This window comes from Natrix helvetica, assembly GCF_964273705.1.
Source record: "Natrix helvetica genome assembly, chromosome: 3".
Taxonomy (NCBI): domain Eukaryota; kingdom Metazoa; phylum Chordata; class Lepidosauria; order Squamata; family Natricidae; genus Natrix; species Natrix helvetica.
The window spans coordinates 175,378,164-175,394,836 of NC_138549.1; the positions used below are offsets into that span (position 1 = coordinate 175,378,164).

The 16,673-nt window shown below is 44.9% G+C and overlaps 1 protein-coding gene across 1 annotated transcript in view; it reads left to right on the top strand.

Annotated features, from left to right (window-relative positions):
- Nucleotides 1-16,673, top strand: part of RAD21L1 (RAD21 cohesin complex component like 1) — a 34,987-nt gene that overhangs the window by 12,181 nt on the left and 6,133 nt on the right. The window contains exons 7-10 of the mRNA XM_081949678.1: nucleotides 2,251-2,349; nucleotides 3,797-3,919; nucleotides 7,066-7,295; nucleotides 15,254-15,349. Of these exons, the coding sequence (XP_081805804.1) occupies nucleotides 2,251-2,349; nucleotides 3,797-3,919; nucleotides 7,066-7,295; nucleotides 15,254-15,349 (548 nt within the window). The remainder of the gene's footprint in view (nucleotides 1-2,250; nucleotides 2,350-3,796; nucleotides 3,920-7,065; nucleotides 7,296-15,253; nucleotides 15,350-16,673) is intronic.

Genomic DNA, 16,673 nt, shown 5'->3' on the forward strand with positions numbered 1-16,673 from the left:
GATGAAACGCCACAGGAGACGCCTAGAGAGCAAGTGGAGATCCTCCCGCTCCGAATCTGACCGAACACAGGTAAGAGCCTACTTAAGGACCTACCTTGTGGCAATAAGAGTGGCCAAACGCCGATATTGTGCCACCCTTATTGCGTCCGCAGAGAACCGCCCTGCCGCCCTGTTTCGGGTGACCCGCTCCCTTCTGTCACAGGGGCAGCGGGATCCCCCCTTGCAGGGCAGGGCAGAGGAATTCGGGGAATACCTGCAGGATAAAATCGATCAGATCCGGAGGGAATGGACCCCCTTCAGTGCTCCAGGGGGGGCGCCCGAGGCGAGTCTTGAGAGACCACGCTGGGAGGAGTTTGACCCTGTGGTCACCGAAGATTTGGACAGGTTGCGCGGGCGACTGCGAGCCACCACATGTTTATTGGACCCGTGTCCCTCCTGGCTTGTACTGGCATCCTGGGAGGGCTCACGAGGCTGGCTACTGGGACTGGTGAACGCTTCGTTGAGTGAGGGCCTTCTACCAGCCACCTTGAAAGAGGCGGTGGTGAGGCCCCTGCTCAAGAAGCCTTCTCTGGACCCAACGGAGCTAGCAAATTATCGTCTTGTCTCCAACCTTCCTTTCTTAGCGAAGGTTGTTGAGAGTGTGGTGGCTCAGCAGTTCCCGCGTCACCTGGAGGAATCTGATTATCTAGACCCGCGCCAGTCCGGCTTCCGACCCGGACACAGCACGGAGACAGCCTTGGTCGCGTTGGTGGATGATCTCTGGAGGGCAAAGGATAGGGGTTGCTCCTCTGTCCTTGTCCTATTCGACCTCTCGGTGGCTTTCGATACCATCGACCATGGTATCCTATTGCGCCGTCTGGAGGGGTTGGGGGTAGGAGGCATCGTGCTGCGGTGGTTCCGCTCCTACCTCTCTGGCCGGACGCAATGCGTGTTGGCAGGGGAGCAGAGGTCGACCCCGAGGCCCCTCACTTGTGGGGTCCCGCAGGGGTCGGTCCTCTCGCCTTTCCTGTTCAACACATATATGAAGCCGCTGGGCGAGATCATCCGTGGTTTTGGGGTGGGATACCATCTGTACGCTGACGACACGCAGCTGTACATTTCCACCCCAAACCACCCCAACGAGGCCGTCGAAGTGATGTCCCGGTGTCTGGAAGCTGTACGGGTCTGGATGGGGGACAACAGGCTCAAGCTCAACCCCTCCAAGACAGAGTGGCTGTGGCTTCTGGCTTCCCTGTTCAACCAGTACATTCCATCTCTGGCCATCGGGGACGAGCAATTAGCCCCGGTGGAACGGGCGTGCAATTTGGGCGTCCTCCTAGATGCCCGGCTGGCTATGGATGACCATGTGGCAGCTGTGGCGAGGGGGGCGTTCCACCAGGTTTGCCTGGTGTGCCAATTGCGACCCCTTTTGGACTGGGATGCCCTGCGCACAGTCACTCACGCGATGGTGACGTCCCGCCTGGACTACTGCAATGCTCTCTACATGGGGCTCCCCTTGAGGTGCGCCCGGAGATTGCAGTTGGTCCAGAATGCAGCCGCGCGGGTAATTATGGGGAGATCGAGGTTCTCCCATATAACACCTCTCCTGCGCGAGCTGCACTGGCTTCCTGTGGCCTACCGGGTGCGCTTCAAGGTGTTAGTTACCATCTTTAAAGCGCTCCATGGCACAGGGCCTAGTTACCTGCGGGATCGCGTTCTGCCCCACACATCCCTGCGACCTATTCGCTCGCACAGAGAGGGACTTCTCCGGGTGCTGTCCTCCAGAGAGTGTCAGAGGGCGGCGCCCAGGAGTAGGGCCTTCTCTGTGATGGGCCCTACCCGTTGGAATGACCTCCCCCCAGACATTAGGACAACAACTGACCTCCGCTCCTTCCGCACGAAACTTAAGACCCACCTGTTCCGACTAGCCGGCCTGGCTTAATTTAGAGCTTCTCCACCTCTTGGGCATTTTAATTGTTAATTTTAATTTTTTAAACTTTAACTATCATTGGGGTTTTTAATTGTTTTTAATTATTGTAATTTATTTATTTATTTCCACCTCCTCCATATTGTATTGTTGTGACCGCTGCTAATGTACGTCGCCCCGAGTCCCTTGGGGGAGAGGGGGCGACTAAGAAGTCAAATAAATAAATAAATAAATAAATAAACGAATGGTTGTAAGTTGAGGACTACCTGTATAAAATATGTAGCTATGTACATAAAAATAGGGTGGTTTTTAAAATATATATATACTATAATTATTTTTTTAAGATGATGTTCTTGGAACTGACCAGAATGGCCTCCTTGCAATATTTGACATGGAAGAGGAACTTCCTTTACCCCACAAAGATTCAATTGATAACAGAAAAGGTGAGTTTGTAGCATGTTGTTGTTATTGTTAATTGTGTCCCACCCATCGCGACCCCATGGACCATGTTCTTCCAGGCCTTTCTGTCCTCTACCATCCTCTGGAGTCCATTGAAGCTCACGCCAACTGCTTCAGTGACTCCATCCAGCCACCTCCTTCTCTGTCGTCCCCTTCTTCTTTTGCCCTCCATCTTTCCCAGCATGAGGCTCTTCTCCAGGGAGTCCTTCTTCCTTCTCATTAGGTGGCCAAAGTCTTTGAGTTTCCTCTTCAGGATCTGGCCTTCTAAAGAGCAGTCAGGGTGGATCTCCTCTAGGACTGACCGGTTGGATGGCCTTGCCGTCCAAGGGACTCGCAGGTGTTTTCTCCAGCACCAGAGTTCAAAGGCCTCCATTCTTTGGCGCTCAGCCTTCCTTATGGTCCAACCTTCACAGCCATACATTGCAACTGGGAAAACCATAAACCTTGTCTAGACACACTTTTATTGGCAAGATGATGTCTCTGCTTTTTAGTATGCTGTCTAGATCTGCCATTAGAGTTTGTAGCTACTTTACTTTAAACTGTTTTACTAATGTGAATAATGCTTCTAGAAATTAAACTTCTAGACAGATAAACTATATTAGTTGGTAACTGCAAATATAACATTGTGGCTTATTGTATTTTATTGTTAAGTGTATTTATTATGGCATTAGCTCCCATAGAATCAGCTTATTCGTATGTGTATGTTGTTATTTTTACTTATAAATTACTATTTTAAAAAAATCTTAGTAGTAAATAAGATCAGAATAAATGAAAAGCAAAAAAAGCCGATTTTTCTGTGGCCATTTCTGTATAACATTTTCTTCTTAACAATAAGAAAATTAGCTATACATGTCAACAGTGTTTAAGTAAAACATGATCATCATAAAACTGACAGAGCAGGAAATAGAGTGGGTAGGTGGGTGGGGGGGTGGATGGATAGATAGATGATAGATAGATAGATGATAGATAGATAGATAGATAGATAGATAGATAGATAGATAGATAGATAGATGACAGATAGATAGATAGATGATAGATAGATAGATAGATAGATAGATAGATAGATAGATAGATAGATAGATAGATGATAGATAGATAGATAGATAGATAGATAGATAGATGATAGATAGATAGATAGATAGATAGATGATAGATAGATAGATAGATAGATAGATAGATGATAGATAGATGATAGATAGATAGATAGATAGATAGATAGATAGATAGATAGATGATAGATAGATAGATAGATAGATAGATAGATAGATAGATAGATAGATAGATAGATAGATAGATAGATAGATAGATAGATAGATCGGTCCCAAGCAGGCTTAACCTAAAGGTGAGCTCCACTGAATTCTCTCGCTGAGCAGAAATTGGGCTCAGTGACCTAAATAATACTCCTAACGCTGTGATTGTCTGAATCAGCAGAAGCAACTTTGGATCCAGACCTGTCTGTATCTAAACATGGAACAAGAAATCATCAACGGAATGAACAAACTTTATTGTGCAGTGAGGAAGATGGATTTGTTCTTTGTCCTATTGTCGATCCAGGTTAGAATTGTTTGTTTCTATCTGGAATAAAAATGCAATATAGAAGTGATGACAAATCCAGAAAAGCATTTCACTGGAAACATTTTTTTTCAATAGAAGTGGTCATCTGTAAGTCTTCTTTATTTTCTAAAAAGGATTGTCTTCATTACGTTACATTCATTTGCTTGTTTATTTATTCATAGGATTTGCCTACTGCCCGTAATCAAATTCTAAACAGCTTACAGAACCTACATAAAAAAATACAGTTCAAAAGAAAATATAATTACTTACGATAGTAAATCTAAACCTAATTCTCTACTTTTCAGCTCCTAAAGTAAGCCCGCTGAAGAAACAGACATGGGAATCTATTTTATTGTTAAAGAGCGTATCAGAACCTTGAAAAGCTAACAGACATTCCCTCTCCTTCATCAACCCCTAACCCTAACACCTCAGACCAAAGTATCTGTGGAGATTCTCAGCCATCCAGGTCATGGCTGTCCCATATGCTTTTGAAGAGGCAGCTAGAAGATGCTTTTTCAAGAGGCATCTGGACTTTCTGGTTTTTCTTTGAAGACATTTCACTTCTCATCCAAGAAGTTTCTTCAGCTCTGATTGGATGGCAAAGGATGGAAGGATTTATATTCCTTGCAGACATCTGGTCATTTGCACCCTTTTTAGAGAGACGTTGAGGCCACTTGGAGGTTTCTCTGTTTCCTCGTTGGTCACCTGAGAGGTGCAGATGGGTGTGGAGCCTTCTTGGAACTGTTGAAAGGACTGTGTTGTAGACTGGAGAGAGATGATGTCGTATCCTTCCCCCTCTGTTGAGTGAGGGCTGTTCAATTGTGACATAAATGGCCTCTTTCAAACCAGCGATCCCCTCTGTCGAAAATGTGGACTTTGCTGTCTTTAAAAGAGTGCCCTTTGTCTTTCAAATGCAGATGGACTGCTGAATCTTCTAGACAAAAGGATGCAAATGATCAGATGTCTGCAAGGAATATAAATCCTTCCATTCCCTACCATCCTGCCAGAACTGAAGAAGCTTGGATGAGAAGTGAAGCATCTTCAAAGAAAAAACCAGAAAGTCCAGTTGCCTCTTGAAAAAAGCACCTTTGGGACCTTATAGCAAAGAGAAATAAGGCAGTGCAAACTTGAGTTTCTTTCCTACCCACTCTTCCCTTTAACAGTTCAGTTGGGGTTTATGTAATGGCTGTTGAATTCCTCCTACAGGAATTCATCTACATATAGTCCTTAACTTATGACCACAATTTAGCCCAAACTTTTCCTTGCTAAGCAAGGCAGTTGTTAAGTGAGTAACATGGTTGTTAAATGAATCTGGCTTCCCCATTGACTTTGCTGGTCAGAAGGTCGCAAAAGCGGATCACCAGACACTGGGACATTACAACCGTCCTAAATATGAGTCGGTTGCCAAGCATCTGAATTTTGATCACGGGGCCATGGGGAGGATGCAACGGTGATGTAAAACATAGTCATAAATCGCTTTTTTCACTGCCATTGTAATTTTGAATGGTCAATAAATGAATGATTGTAAATCGAGGACAACCTGTATATAACCCTCTACACTAATTTAAATGCTGCCAGCTGGACTTGCCCACTCAGGTAGGGGCAGAACAGTATAGCACCTTGCCCCAACTGCCAACCTTTGCAGGAAACCCAAAAGGATACTCTGTTGAGTAACTGGAAATGGAAGGAGGATAAGAATAGTCTCACCACCTCTATTTAAGTTCGACCCCAAATCTTTCAAGAGAGTGACCAGTGTGGTTTACCTCAGAAGTCCCCAAACCCCAATCCAAGGACTGGCACCTGTCTGCGGCATGCCAGGAACTGGGCTGCACAAACAAGCGAAGCCCCATCTGCGGGATGCAGGCAGCACACGAAACCATGATTCCTCCAGTCCGTGAAAAAAAACTTGCCAGTCCCTGGACCGCAAAAGCTCAGGGACCATTGGTTTAACCTCATACCAAGAACTGAACCTACCAGAGAGGTCTAGATCAGTGCCTGCCTATCAACCACCTTTTATATGTATATATATTTTAACCTTATGTTCTGACCCAGCCTTATGAAAAACAAGAAACAGATTCCTTGTATGAAAACCCCTTCTTTATTTATCTCTTGTGAATTAATGGCATTCACACACCAAAAAGTCCAGGCAATAGACCTTCAAGAAGTTAACTGCAGTAACATACATTATTAGTTCCTTGCAGTGGAAGGATTCAAAAAAAATTACTACCAGTTTTGTGGGTGTGGCATAGTGGGCGTGGTGTGGCATGGTGAGCATGGCAGGGGAAGGATACTGTAAAATCTCCAATCTCTCCTCACTCCAGGAGAAGGATACTGCAAAATCCCCATTCCGATCAGCTGGGACTTGGGAGGCAGAGAATAGATCGGAGCAGGGCCAATCAGAGGTGGTATTTACCAGTTCTCTGAACTACTTAAAAATTCTGTTACCAGTTCTCCAGAACTGGTCAGAACCTGCTGAATACCACCTCTGGTTCCTTGCAATAATTGCCAGGCCATGAGCTCCCAACTGAAAGGCTGCAAATTATGTTTTGGCAAGCAGTCTTTGTGGCACGAAACACCATGAGCAAAATCTTCAGAAATACGAACTGTTGTCTCCTATGACAACCGCTCCCCTTTCCTTCTATTTATTCCCCAGCCAGGGAGGGGCCATTCAGCATCCATGTGTGCTTTGCTTCCTGTGTCAACTCCTTGCCCTCCATTGTTCTCTTCTCCTAACAGCTCTGCGCATACGTGCATCTGGAACAGCTGTTCTTCCTCCTCACTCATATCAGCCTCCAAAGGCAGCTGCCTCTCTGGTGGCTGGGAAATGTCGGCTGGCCCTGACTCTATCTCTGTGTGCGCCCTGAGCATTCATCAGAGCCTTCCCCAGGCCCCAGAACTGGCCCAAGTTCTTCCCCAACCTCCTCATCGTCTGCTCCGCTGGCAGCTGGCAGACCACACCTTGTCCTGAACAAAATAAATATATGTATATGTATGTAAAAAAAAAAGTGGAAGTTTTTTTGCAATACCGACATTTTATTAGCCCTGCAAACCTAAATATGGATTAGTAGTATAATGTGATTATTATCTGCTTATCACTCCCTGGTTGGTACGTAACGTGTCCTTTGTGTATGTCTCTTGTTACGTAGCTCTCCTAAAGAAACAAAGAAGTAAAAGGAAAAGGAAGTTACTTGTTGACACGGTGAAGCAGCTCAGCAGAGCCTCCATGCAAAAGCAGCTTACAAGTTACGAGGACACGCTAGCCACGTTGCACATCGCACCTCCAACCAGGAGGCTGATGGTTTTGCAAGAGTTGGGCAGCGTAGACAAACTTATGACCAGACCCACCCAACCTTTCTTTAGTGAAGATCTGCAGAGGGTAACAATTTTAGGGTCTTACATGCTGTTTTCATTGTTGCTATATAACACAAAGTAGGCCTATGTAAGCCTTCACCGTCCTAGATGGTTTCATAGATTTAAATTATGGGTGGAAGGAAGGGGAAGAAGACCTAGTGAAGAGTTTCTCATAATGATGACTGTTTGGTTCTTTTGTACATTCAACACTATTTTTGACTGCCTGAACAAGTTCCTGCAGGGTTTTGAAAACATTCCTAGGGCTGAGAGAAAGAGACTGGCCCAAGATCACCCAGGTGACTTTATATCTAAGGCAGGACTAGAACTCAGTGTCACACAATTTTTAGCCCTGATGCCTTAACCGCTACATCAAACTGACTCTTCTGTTACAGGGGAGTCAAAATTAAGAGTGAGTTCTTAAGGGTTACTTATGGGATTTCCTGGGCATCTAATCAGATCTAATCAGATATTGTGGGGAAATGACACAGGCCTTTAACCTTATACACCACCGTTTTATGTATAGAATAGAATAGAATAGAATATTTATTTCTAAGCCGCACCCTCTCCCGAAGGACTCGGGGCGGCGTACAATAAAACAAATAAAATACAAAGTACAATACAATACAATACAATACAAATCTGGACAGGACATACATATAACAAGGACGTATATAAGACGTATACAAGGAGGAGGTAGGCTGATAGCTAAAAAACAAACAATTAACAATTAAAACAATTAAAAAGTCACAATATTTAAAAACCCCAATAAATAAATTCAATTGAATTATACTAATAAAAACCCGTCAGGAGCGATATAGTTAGATCATGGTTGAGCCAGGCCAGCTACTTGGAATAGGTGGGTCTTGAGCTTAACTCTGAAGGAACGGAGGTCAGACGTAGTCCTAATATCCGGAGGGAGGTCATTCCACAGGGCTGGGCCCGCCACAGAGAAGGCTCTACTCCTAGGCGCCGCCCCTCGACACTGTGTGGTGGACGGCACCTGGAGGAGTCCCTCTCTGTGCGAGCGAATTGGTCGCAGGGATATATGGGGCAGAATACGATCCCGCAAGTAACTAGGTCCTGAGCCATGGAGCGCTTTAAAGATAGTTATCAAAACCTTGAAACGCACCCGATAGACCACAGGAAGCCAGTGCAGCTCGCGCAGGAGAGGTGTCACATGGGAGTACTTAGTACTCCCCATAATCACCCGCGCGGCCGCATTCTGGACCAACTGCAGTCTCCGAGTGCATTTCAAGGGAAGCCCCATGTAGAGAGCGTTACAGTAGTCCAGGCGAGACGTCACCAGCGCATGGGTGACTGTGCGTAGGGCGTCCCGGTCCAATAGGGGGCGCAATTGGTGCACCAGGCGAACCTGGTGGAACGCCCCCCTGGCCACGGCTGTCACATGGTCATCCATGGACAGCCTGGCATCCAGGAGGACGCCCAAATTGCGCGCCCGCTCCATGGGGGCAAGTTGAATGCCCCCAATGGCCAGAGATGGGATTAACTGGTTGAACCGGGGGGCCGGAACCCACAGCCACTCCGTCTTGGAAGGGTTGAGCCTGAGTCGGCTGTCATCCATCCAGACCCGTACGGCTTCCACACACCGGGTACCTCCTTGAAGTACTGCCAAATATTTGGCCTCTGCTAAGAAAGTGATGTCTAATTCAGGGATCTCCTGAACATGGCAAATTAGTATTAGTTACTATTCATCAATTACATCAGGATCCCCAACCATGGCAATTTTAAGATTTGTGGACTTCAAGTCCCAGAATTCCCCAGCCAGCCATACTGAGCTATGGAATTCTGGGAGTTGAAGTTCACAAGTCTTAAAGTTGCCATGGTTGGGGATCCCTGATGTAATTGGTGAATAGTAACAGTGACAGTTAGTGTTTAATGATCAGGAGTGCTGATTGTCCTTTGCTGGGAAAGCAATCAAAGCCTCACCAAGATGTGAATACATCACTAAATGTAAAAGTGAAATATCCAACAATACGATCCCTCCGTCGTAATTCGGGTAGGTAGTCTTTGATGCAGGCTTTTCTGCGTGGTTTCTTCATACATATCAAATATGACTGTTAGATATATATCCTGCCTTTTATTCATGAATTCAAGGCGGTATGTAGTGCTCTCTTCCCCCATTTTTCCCTAAGGAGAGTTTAGCTAAGAACAATGTTTGGCCCAAAGCCCCCCCAAGGCAGGGACCTCAGGGACCACTAAATTCATAATTTTAAATCCTGCAGACCACTAATATGAATTAGTGACGGGATGGGGTCCTTCAGGCACTTAGCTTGGCCACCTGTTAGTGGAGAGAAGCGCCCGGGGTCAACCCTAGGTTTATTGTCCATTGCAGCTAGGAATCTCAAATACGGCCAAAAATGAATGTTTGTCTTGTAGCCAGCCCAGCCGCTAGATCGGCCCCCTGCAAACTCTGTCTTTTGAGGAGCCCGGCCGAAGTTTCACGCACCGCTCACTGAAGCGCCTGGACTCCCAGGGAGGGAAGGGCTGGACCTTCTAAGCAAGTAGTCAAGCTAAGTGCCTGAAGGACCCCATCCCGTCAGCGAGCAGGAGTAATTGCTTCGGCGGGCCATATCGAGCCCGGGGGCCATAGTTTGAGGATCCCTGATTTAGTGCAATATAAAAAAATGCAAAGATTTTTCTGCAGACCACCAAAATTTTCTCACAGACCATCAGTGGCCCATAGACCACCAGTTGGTAACCGCTGCCCCAGGAAACCTCCATGACTGAACAATTAAAATGTAGGCAGTCCTCAACTTGCAACCAAAACTGAGTACAAAACCTCCGTTGCTAAGCAAGGCAACCCTTGTGAATTTTTACCCCATTTTACGATTTTTCTTGCCACTATTGTTAGTCGATCGCTGCAGTTGTTAAGTTAGTCACACGGTTGTTAAGTACATCTGGCTTCCCCATTGACTTTGCTCGTCAGAAGGCCATTAAAGGGGATCTCCCCCCCCCCCCCGGGACACGGCCACAAATATGAATCAATAGCCAAGCATCTGAATTTTCTTCATCTTACGATGGGGATGCTGCAACGGTCATATGTGTAGAAAACGGTTATCAGTGGATTTTTTCAGTGGCCTTGTCATTTCAAATGGTCACTAAATGAACTTTTGTAAAGTAAGGTCTTCCTGTATAGTCCTTTTTGCAAATGATACCATGTTCGTCATGCCAGGAGATGATTGGCTATTTTTTCCCCTTCCTGTTTCAATATAGCCTTGGCACCTGATGTGCTTTTTCCAGCATTAGTCAATGGTTATAATCCAGCAGCAACTATAATGAAACCTAATTGATAGATTCCCGGGGCAAAACTGTTTTCTAAATTGATCCGGGCTGAACAGAGGGATCACTTTGTAGAGCAATAAAAAGCTTCTTGGCAAGATTAAAAAGCAGATTACAGTTTATGTGAAGGCTCACATTTGAAGTAGACGGCTATATACCTAGACGTTACATTTAATTATGAATTAAACATTGCTCAGTAGCCGTAGGAAGCTCTCTGCAGCAACAAAAAGCTTAAGCAACGTAAGACATATCAAACTACCTCCAGTTAATTTTTTGGGGTTTTTTGCAGCTCTTTGCAAAATGTCTCAAGACCAGAAGAACAAAATGGCAACAAAAGACTGAAGAAAGAAGCAGACGACAAACTGCCCAAGGCAGGACTCTAGATTTTTTCCCCCCCTTACAATTCTTTAATATAATTACAGGTAGACCTCGACTTATGACTCCAAAGTGAGCCTAAAATTTCCATTGCTAAACGAGATGTTTGTTCAGTGAGTTTTGCTCCGTTCTATAATCTTTCTTGTTAAGCGAATCACTGCAGTTGTTAAATTAGTAACACGGCTGTTAAGTGAATCTGGCTTCCCCACTGACTTTGCTTGTCAGAAGGTCGTAAAAGGGGGTCGCATGAGCCTGGGACGTTGGTCCCATCATAAAGAGAAGTCAGTGGCCAAGTGTTTGAATTTTGATACGTGACCCTGGGGATGCTGCAATGGTTGTAAGTGGCATAAGTTACTTTTTTCAGTGCCGTGGTAATTTCAAACAGTCACTAAATGAATGGTTGTAAGTCGAGGACTACCTTTAATTGCCTACCTTTTTCTTTGAGATCTTAAGGTAATTTTCCAGTGTTCCCCTGAGTTTTATACTCACAGCAAACTGCGTGGTTGATTGGGCTGAGTGAGAAACATTTATCCAAAATCATCCAGCGATCACTGAAGCAGGACTTGAACCCAAATCTCCCCAGTCCAGATACAGGATCTAGATATATAAGGCTTCCATCTGCATTCTCACCTCTGCTCTCCTCACCTGTATATGAAGGATGGCACTGCGTTCATTGCAGTGTCCCAGAGCCAAAGAATAAGTCTCTAGGGCAGAAAGTCCTCAAATTCACAGTTGTCGAGTTACGACTGCAATGAAGCCTGCCTATTATGATCATAAATCATAATTATGATTTAAGTTCAGTCCTCACCGGGCTCAAGGTTAACTCGGCCTCCCATCCTTCCAAGGTGGGTAAAATGAGGAGCCAATTTGTTGGGGGCAAGAGGCTGAATCTGTAAACTGCTTAGAGAAGCTGTAAAGCACCATGAAGCGGTATATAGTGCTATGGCTATCTATCTATGTCTTCTCTCTCTCTCTCTCTCTCTCTCTCTCTCTCTCTCTCTCTCTGTGTGTGTGTCTATCTCTCTGTGTCTATCTCTCTGTCTCTCACTGTTTCTCTCTCTCTCTCCCTCCCTCCCTCTTCTCTCTTCTCTCTCTCAGAATGCAGTATTTCAGCTAATTCTGCCCACAGCCTGAAGTTCGATCATCACCATTCAAGGTCGACTCAGCCTTCCCTCCTTCTGAGGTCGGTAAAATGAGTACCCAGATTGTTGGGATCAAGAGGCTGATTCTGTAAACCGCTTAGAGAGGGTTGTGAAGCATTGTGAAACGGTATATAAAGTGCTAGTGCTATTGCTCCCTCTCTCCTCCCCTCCCTCTCTCCCCCCTCTTCTTTTTTTGCAGTTTTTAAGCAACCACAGCAGTCATAAATGCAAACCCATTGTTTGCTATGGGCTCGGTTTTGCCAAAAACTGGTAGTAAGCACCAGTTTTCCACAAACCTGTCATAAAATGCTGTCAAGCGACCGCAGATATTGCAAACAGTCATGAATGCGACTGTGCGACCAAGCTTCCAAAGTGTGGTCACATGACTATGAGGAGGAGGAGCAACAATCAGAATTTCGGATTTGGGTCATAAATTCTCTTTTTCAAATAGATTGTTACTTCAAACAGTCACTGTGTGTTCTGTCCTAAATCGAGGACTATCCGTAACAAAGGTTACATCTTTATGTTAATTCAAATATTTGCATCCATTTTTAAGGCAAAATAACGCTTATATTTAGAAAAATTGGATCCATCAACCTTTCCTTCAGTTTAGATCAGTTTTAAGAGCATCTTAAGGAATACAGGCATATAATCAAATCTGCCAAGCCAATATGAATAAAAAATCCCAAAGTGGCCAGAGGGATAATGTTTACCTAAAGAAGATAAAACTACAACTACGGATAATTTCAGAAGAAAAGATTGAAGAACTTTTTTTTTTTTTAACGAAACGTATCTTGAAGTAGTACCAGGAGAAGGGAGGGGGAGCTAGATTATGGGTAACATTGTGGTATTTGTTAAATTTAAATCATTCACATTTTTTCTACATTTTTACTGCATTTGTTTTACATCCTCTTCTATCTAGTAAAGACAATGGGAATAAAGACTACAGAAGTGGCACCTCATTGCTTTGTGAAGAAAAAAAATCTGAAATGTTTGACTAGAATATGGTGAACTGCAATCTGGACACGTTGGAAATTTCAAAATTTAAATAGTATAAACTGAGATTATATGCAAATGATTACCCTGTTTCCCCTGAAAATAAGACTTCCCCGGATAATAAGCCCAATCGGGCCTCTGAGCGCATGCGCTAAAATAATCCCTCCCCCCAAAAAATAATCCCTCCCCAAAAATATTGTAATACAGCAGCAGTCATGAGGTGACCATGCTCGCTGCCTCCTGCACCTCAAAAATAATAAGACCTCCCCGAAAATAAGGCCAAGTGCTTATTTCGGGGGTCAAAAGAAACACAGTATTTATTGGTAATGGCAATTAATTGGTAAGTACATTGGACAAGAATTAACTACTTTCTCTTATTATCAATATAGACCTATCAATAGCAGAAAGCTTAAATATACAGCAGGACATAAATTATCTCCCAAAAGAATCTGTGTTACAAAGTAGCAGAAGTGAAAGAGATGACAATACAGTTTTTAAAACTATGGTAAGTATTTTCAGGACAAATTAAGCTTTAATATTTTTAGGCAATTTCCATCAAAATGGGTAAACGACTTCTTACAAAGTTGGCAAATTACAGTTTAATCCCCCTAAACTTTCTAAAATGTTAATATTTAACTTCCAGTCTAAAATCCCATCACACTCTTGAACAGGAATGAGACAGATATATTTTTGACTTTCCAAACTTCGTTCCTATTTGGTTCCTATTTATTCCTATTTGGTTAGTGTTTTTACAAATATTTGCCAAATCCTTCTCTACTTAACTTTTGGAGATCACAAGCTTATCTGAGGACTGTGACTTAATTGAGCAGTTATTTATATTTACTTATTAAAGTATCTATTTCTAGCTTTTCCCATATCAAAGCATAATTCATGATGATTTAACAGCATTAAAAATTCACAACAAGTTTGAGCCACAGTTAAAATGTAAATTTTGTAAAGAGACAGTTCATAAATATTATGGGCGATATGATTCCAATTCCATTCACAAATGCCCAAATAAATGGGATTTATATCCTTATTTGCCTCCAGGAATGATTATATGACTCTTCCAGCCCCGTTTTATCATGATGTTAATCCTCTGGTTGGATTAAAAGATAAAGTTTGATCTCAAATTATCCAGTGAGGTGATAAGCTATCCAGTTGAATGGGGATTTTATAGCTTCAGTTCAATACTCTCCATATATAGGAGAACTTTTTTGGGGGGGGGGGGGACTCAGAAAAAGAAGTCAAAAGAGTGGCTGCAGGATTTGGGCTTGGCTAGTCTAAAGAAAAGAAGAGTTGGGGTGACATAATAGCAGTTTTCCAGTATTTGAGGGGCTTCCACAAAAAAGAGGGGGTCAACTTATTTTCCAAAGCACCTGAAGGAAAGACAAGAAACTGTTTAAGGAGAGGATCAACCTGGAATTAAGGAGAAACTTCCTAATATGAGAGCAATCTACCAGCGCTCCAACACTGGAGAGTTTTAATAAGGGACTGAACAACCATTTCTCTGAAGGCTCCGGGGGGGCAAAAAACCGGCCCTACGAGCAAACAGGAAGTCTGTTCCTGAATTTCCGGTTAGCCCGTAGGGCCGGTTTTTTGCGCTCCTGAGGCTTCAGGGAGGGGCGGAGGAGGCTGTTTTCCCCCTCCCCAGGCTCATATAAAGTCTCTGGAGCCTGGGGAGGGCGAAAAAAGAATGGCAAAAATGGGGGGGGGGCACTGGTTGTGTGCGCATGTGTGCTGGGGTCGTGCACATAGCATTATGGGTGTGGCACATTCATGCACGACCCCCCCCTGCACTCCCCCCGCTTTTGGCACGCGAGCCACAAAAGGTTCGCCATCACTGGTATAGGTTCTCCTGCTTGAGCAGGGGGTTGGACTAGAAGACCTCCAAGGTCTCTTCCAGCTCATTCTATTCTATTCATACTATTCTGTATTTCTAATTAAGAATTGCCTGAAACAGAATTGTTGGCAATAGGGTTGTCATGTTTCCCACTTGTACCTTCCATTAATTTTCTCACGATTTCTTTTTCTTTGTGAAATATAAAATTCAGCAGAGAAATGCAGACTTTCAACCATTCGTTTTCTGCAGAATAATAAACACAGGAGCAGAACAGAGCAGAGCTGACACAGATCCATTTCCCACCCACCCCTCTTCTTTTAATACCAGGAATCAGTTAACGAAGTGCCTGCTTTGTCTGATGACCTCGTATCATCCTCTTCAGTACAACAAGAATCCGAAAACGAGCAAGCAGTCTTGCAAAATGTAATGATTACAATCATCTAAACTTCTCTACCGAATAGTGACCTGTGTAGCACTCGTGGGACTATCTGAATCTGGACAACGGACCCGGGGGGGGGGGGTTAACCTACTTACACTACTCTTTTTTTTGAATGGGGAAAAAAAATTTCAAAGATCTTTCCCTTCCAGCTAGTCCTCGAGTTACAGCCGTTCATTCAGTGCCGTTGGAAGTGAAGACAGCACTAGATGAATGGCGGTTAAGATCGGTCCTTGGAGTTCTGGCCATCCCAGCATCCCCCTGCAGTCACATGATTGCAGTCTGGATATTTGGCAACCCGTTCCTACAACCGATTGCCAAGTGTCACAAGAACACAATTTGCCACTTTCCTTGCCGGCTCCGTGGTGGGATTCAGCCAGTTCGCACCACTTCGGCAGAACAAGGTTGTTAACTTTCTGAGCAGTTTGGTGAACTGGTTGTTGGCAGAAATCATTAGGGCAGAGAACCGGTTGTTAAATTATTTGAATCCCATCACTGCGGCTTCCCCAGAAACTCAAAAGGAGAAGCCAGCAGGGAAGATCACAAATCACTGGGTTAAGTATCCCCCACCCAAATACCTCTCCCTAACCCTTCTTTCTGATGGTTCCGCCCCAGGCGCCTGATGGAACCAGATAGGTTCCAGACAGAGCTTGGGCCACCTCCTGTAACCTTGACCCGCCCCCGGGTAGAGGACCTGGTGGTCGCGTGGAACAATGTGACTACCGGGGCCTTGAACCGGGTGGCGCCTTTGCGGCCTCTCCGGCGGCAACGATCCACCCTGGCCCCTTGGTTTATCGAGGAGCTGAGGGTGATGAAATGCCGCAAGAGACGTCTAGAGAGTCGTTGGAGATCCTCTCGTTCCGAACTTGATCGAACACAGGCACGAGCCCATTTAAGGACGTACCTTGTGGCATTGAGAGTGGCCAAACGCCAATATTGTGCCACTCTCATTGCATCCGCAGAGAACCGCCCTGCCGCCCTGTTTCGGGTGTCCCGCTCCCTCTTGTTTCAGAGGCCGCGGGAGGCCCCTCTACAGGGCAGAGCAGAGGAATTTGGGAAATATCTGCAGGATAAAATCGCTCAAATTCGGAAGGATTGGGTCCCTGTTAGTGGTCCAATGGAGACGTCCGTGGCGAGTCTTGAGGAATCGACCTGGGAGGAGTTTGACTTGGTTGCCATCGAGGATTTGGACAGAATGCGTGGACGACTGCGACCCACCACATGTTTATTGGACCCGTGCCCCTCCTGGCTTGTACTGGCATCCTGGGAGGTTACACGAGACTGGCTCCTGGACCTAGTGAACGCCTCGCT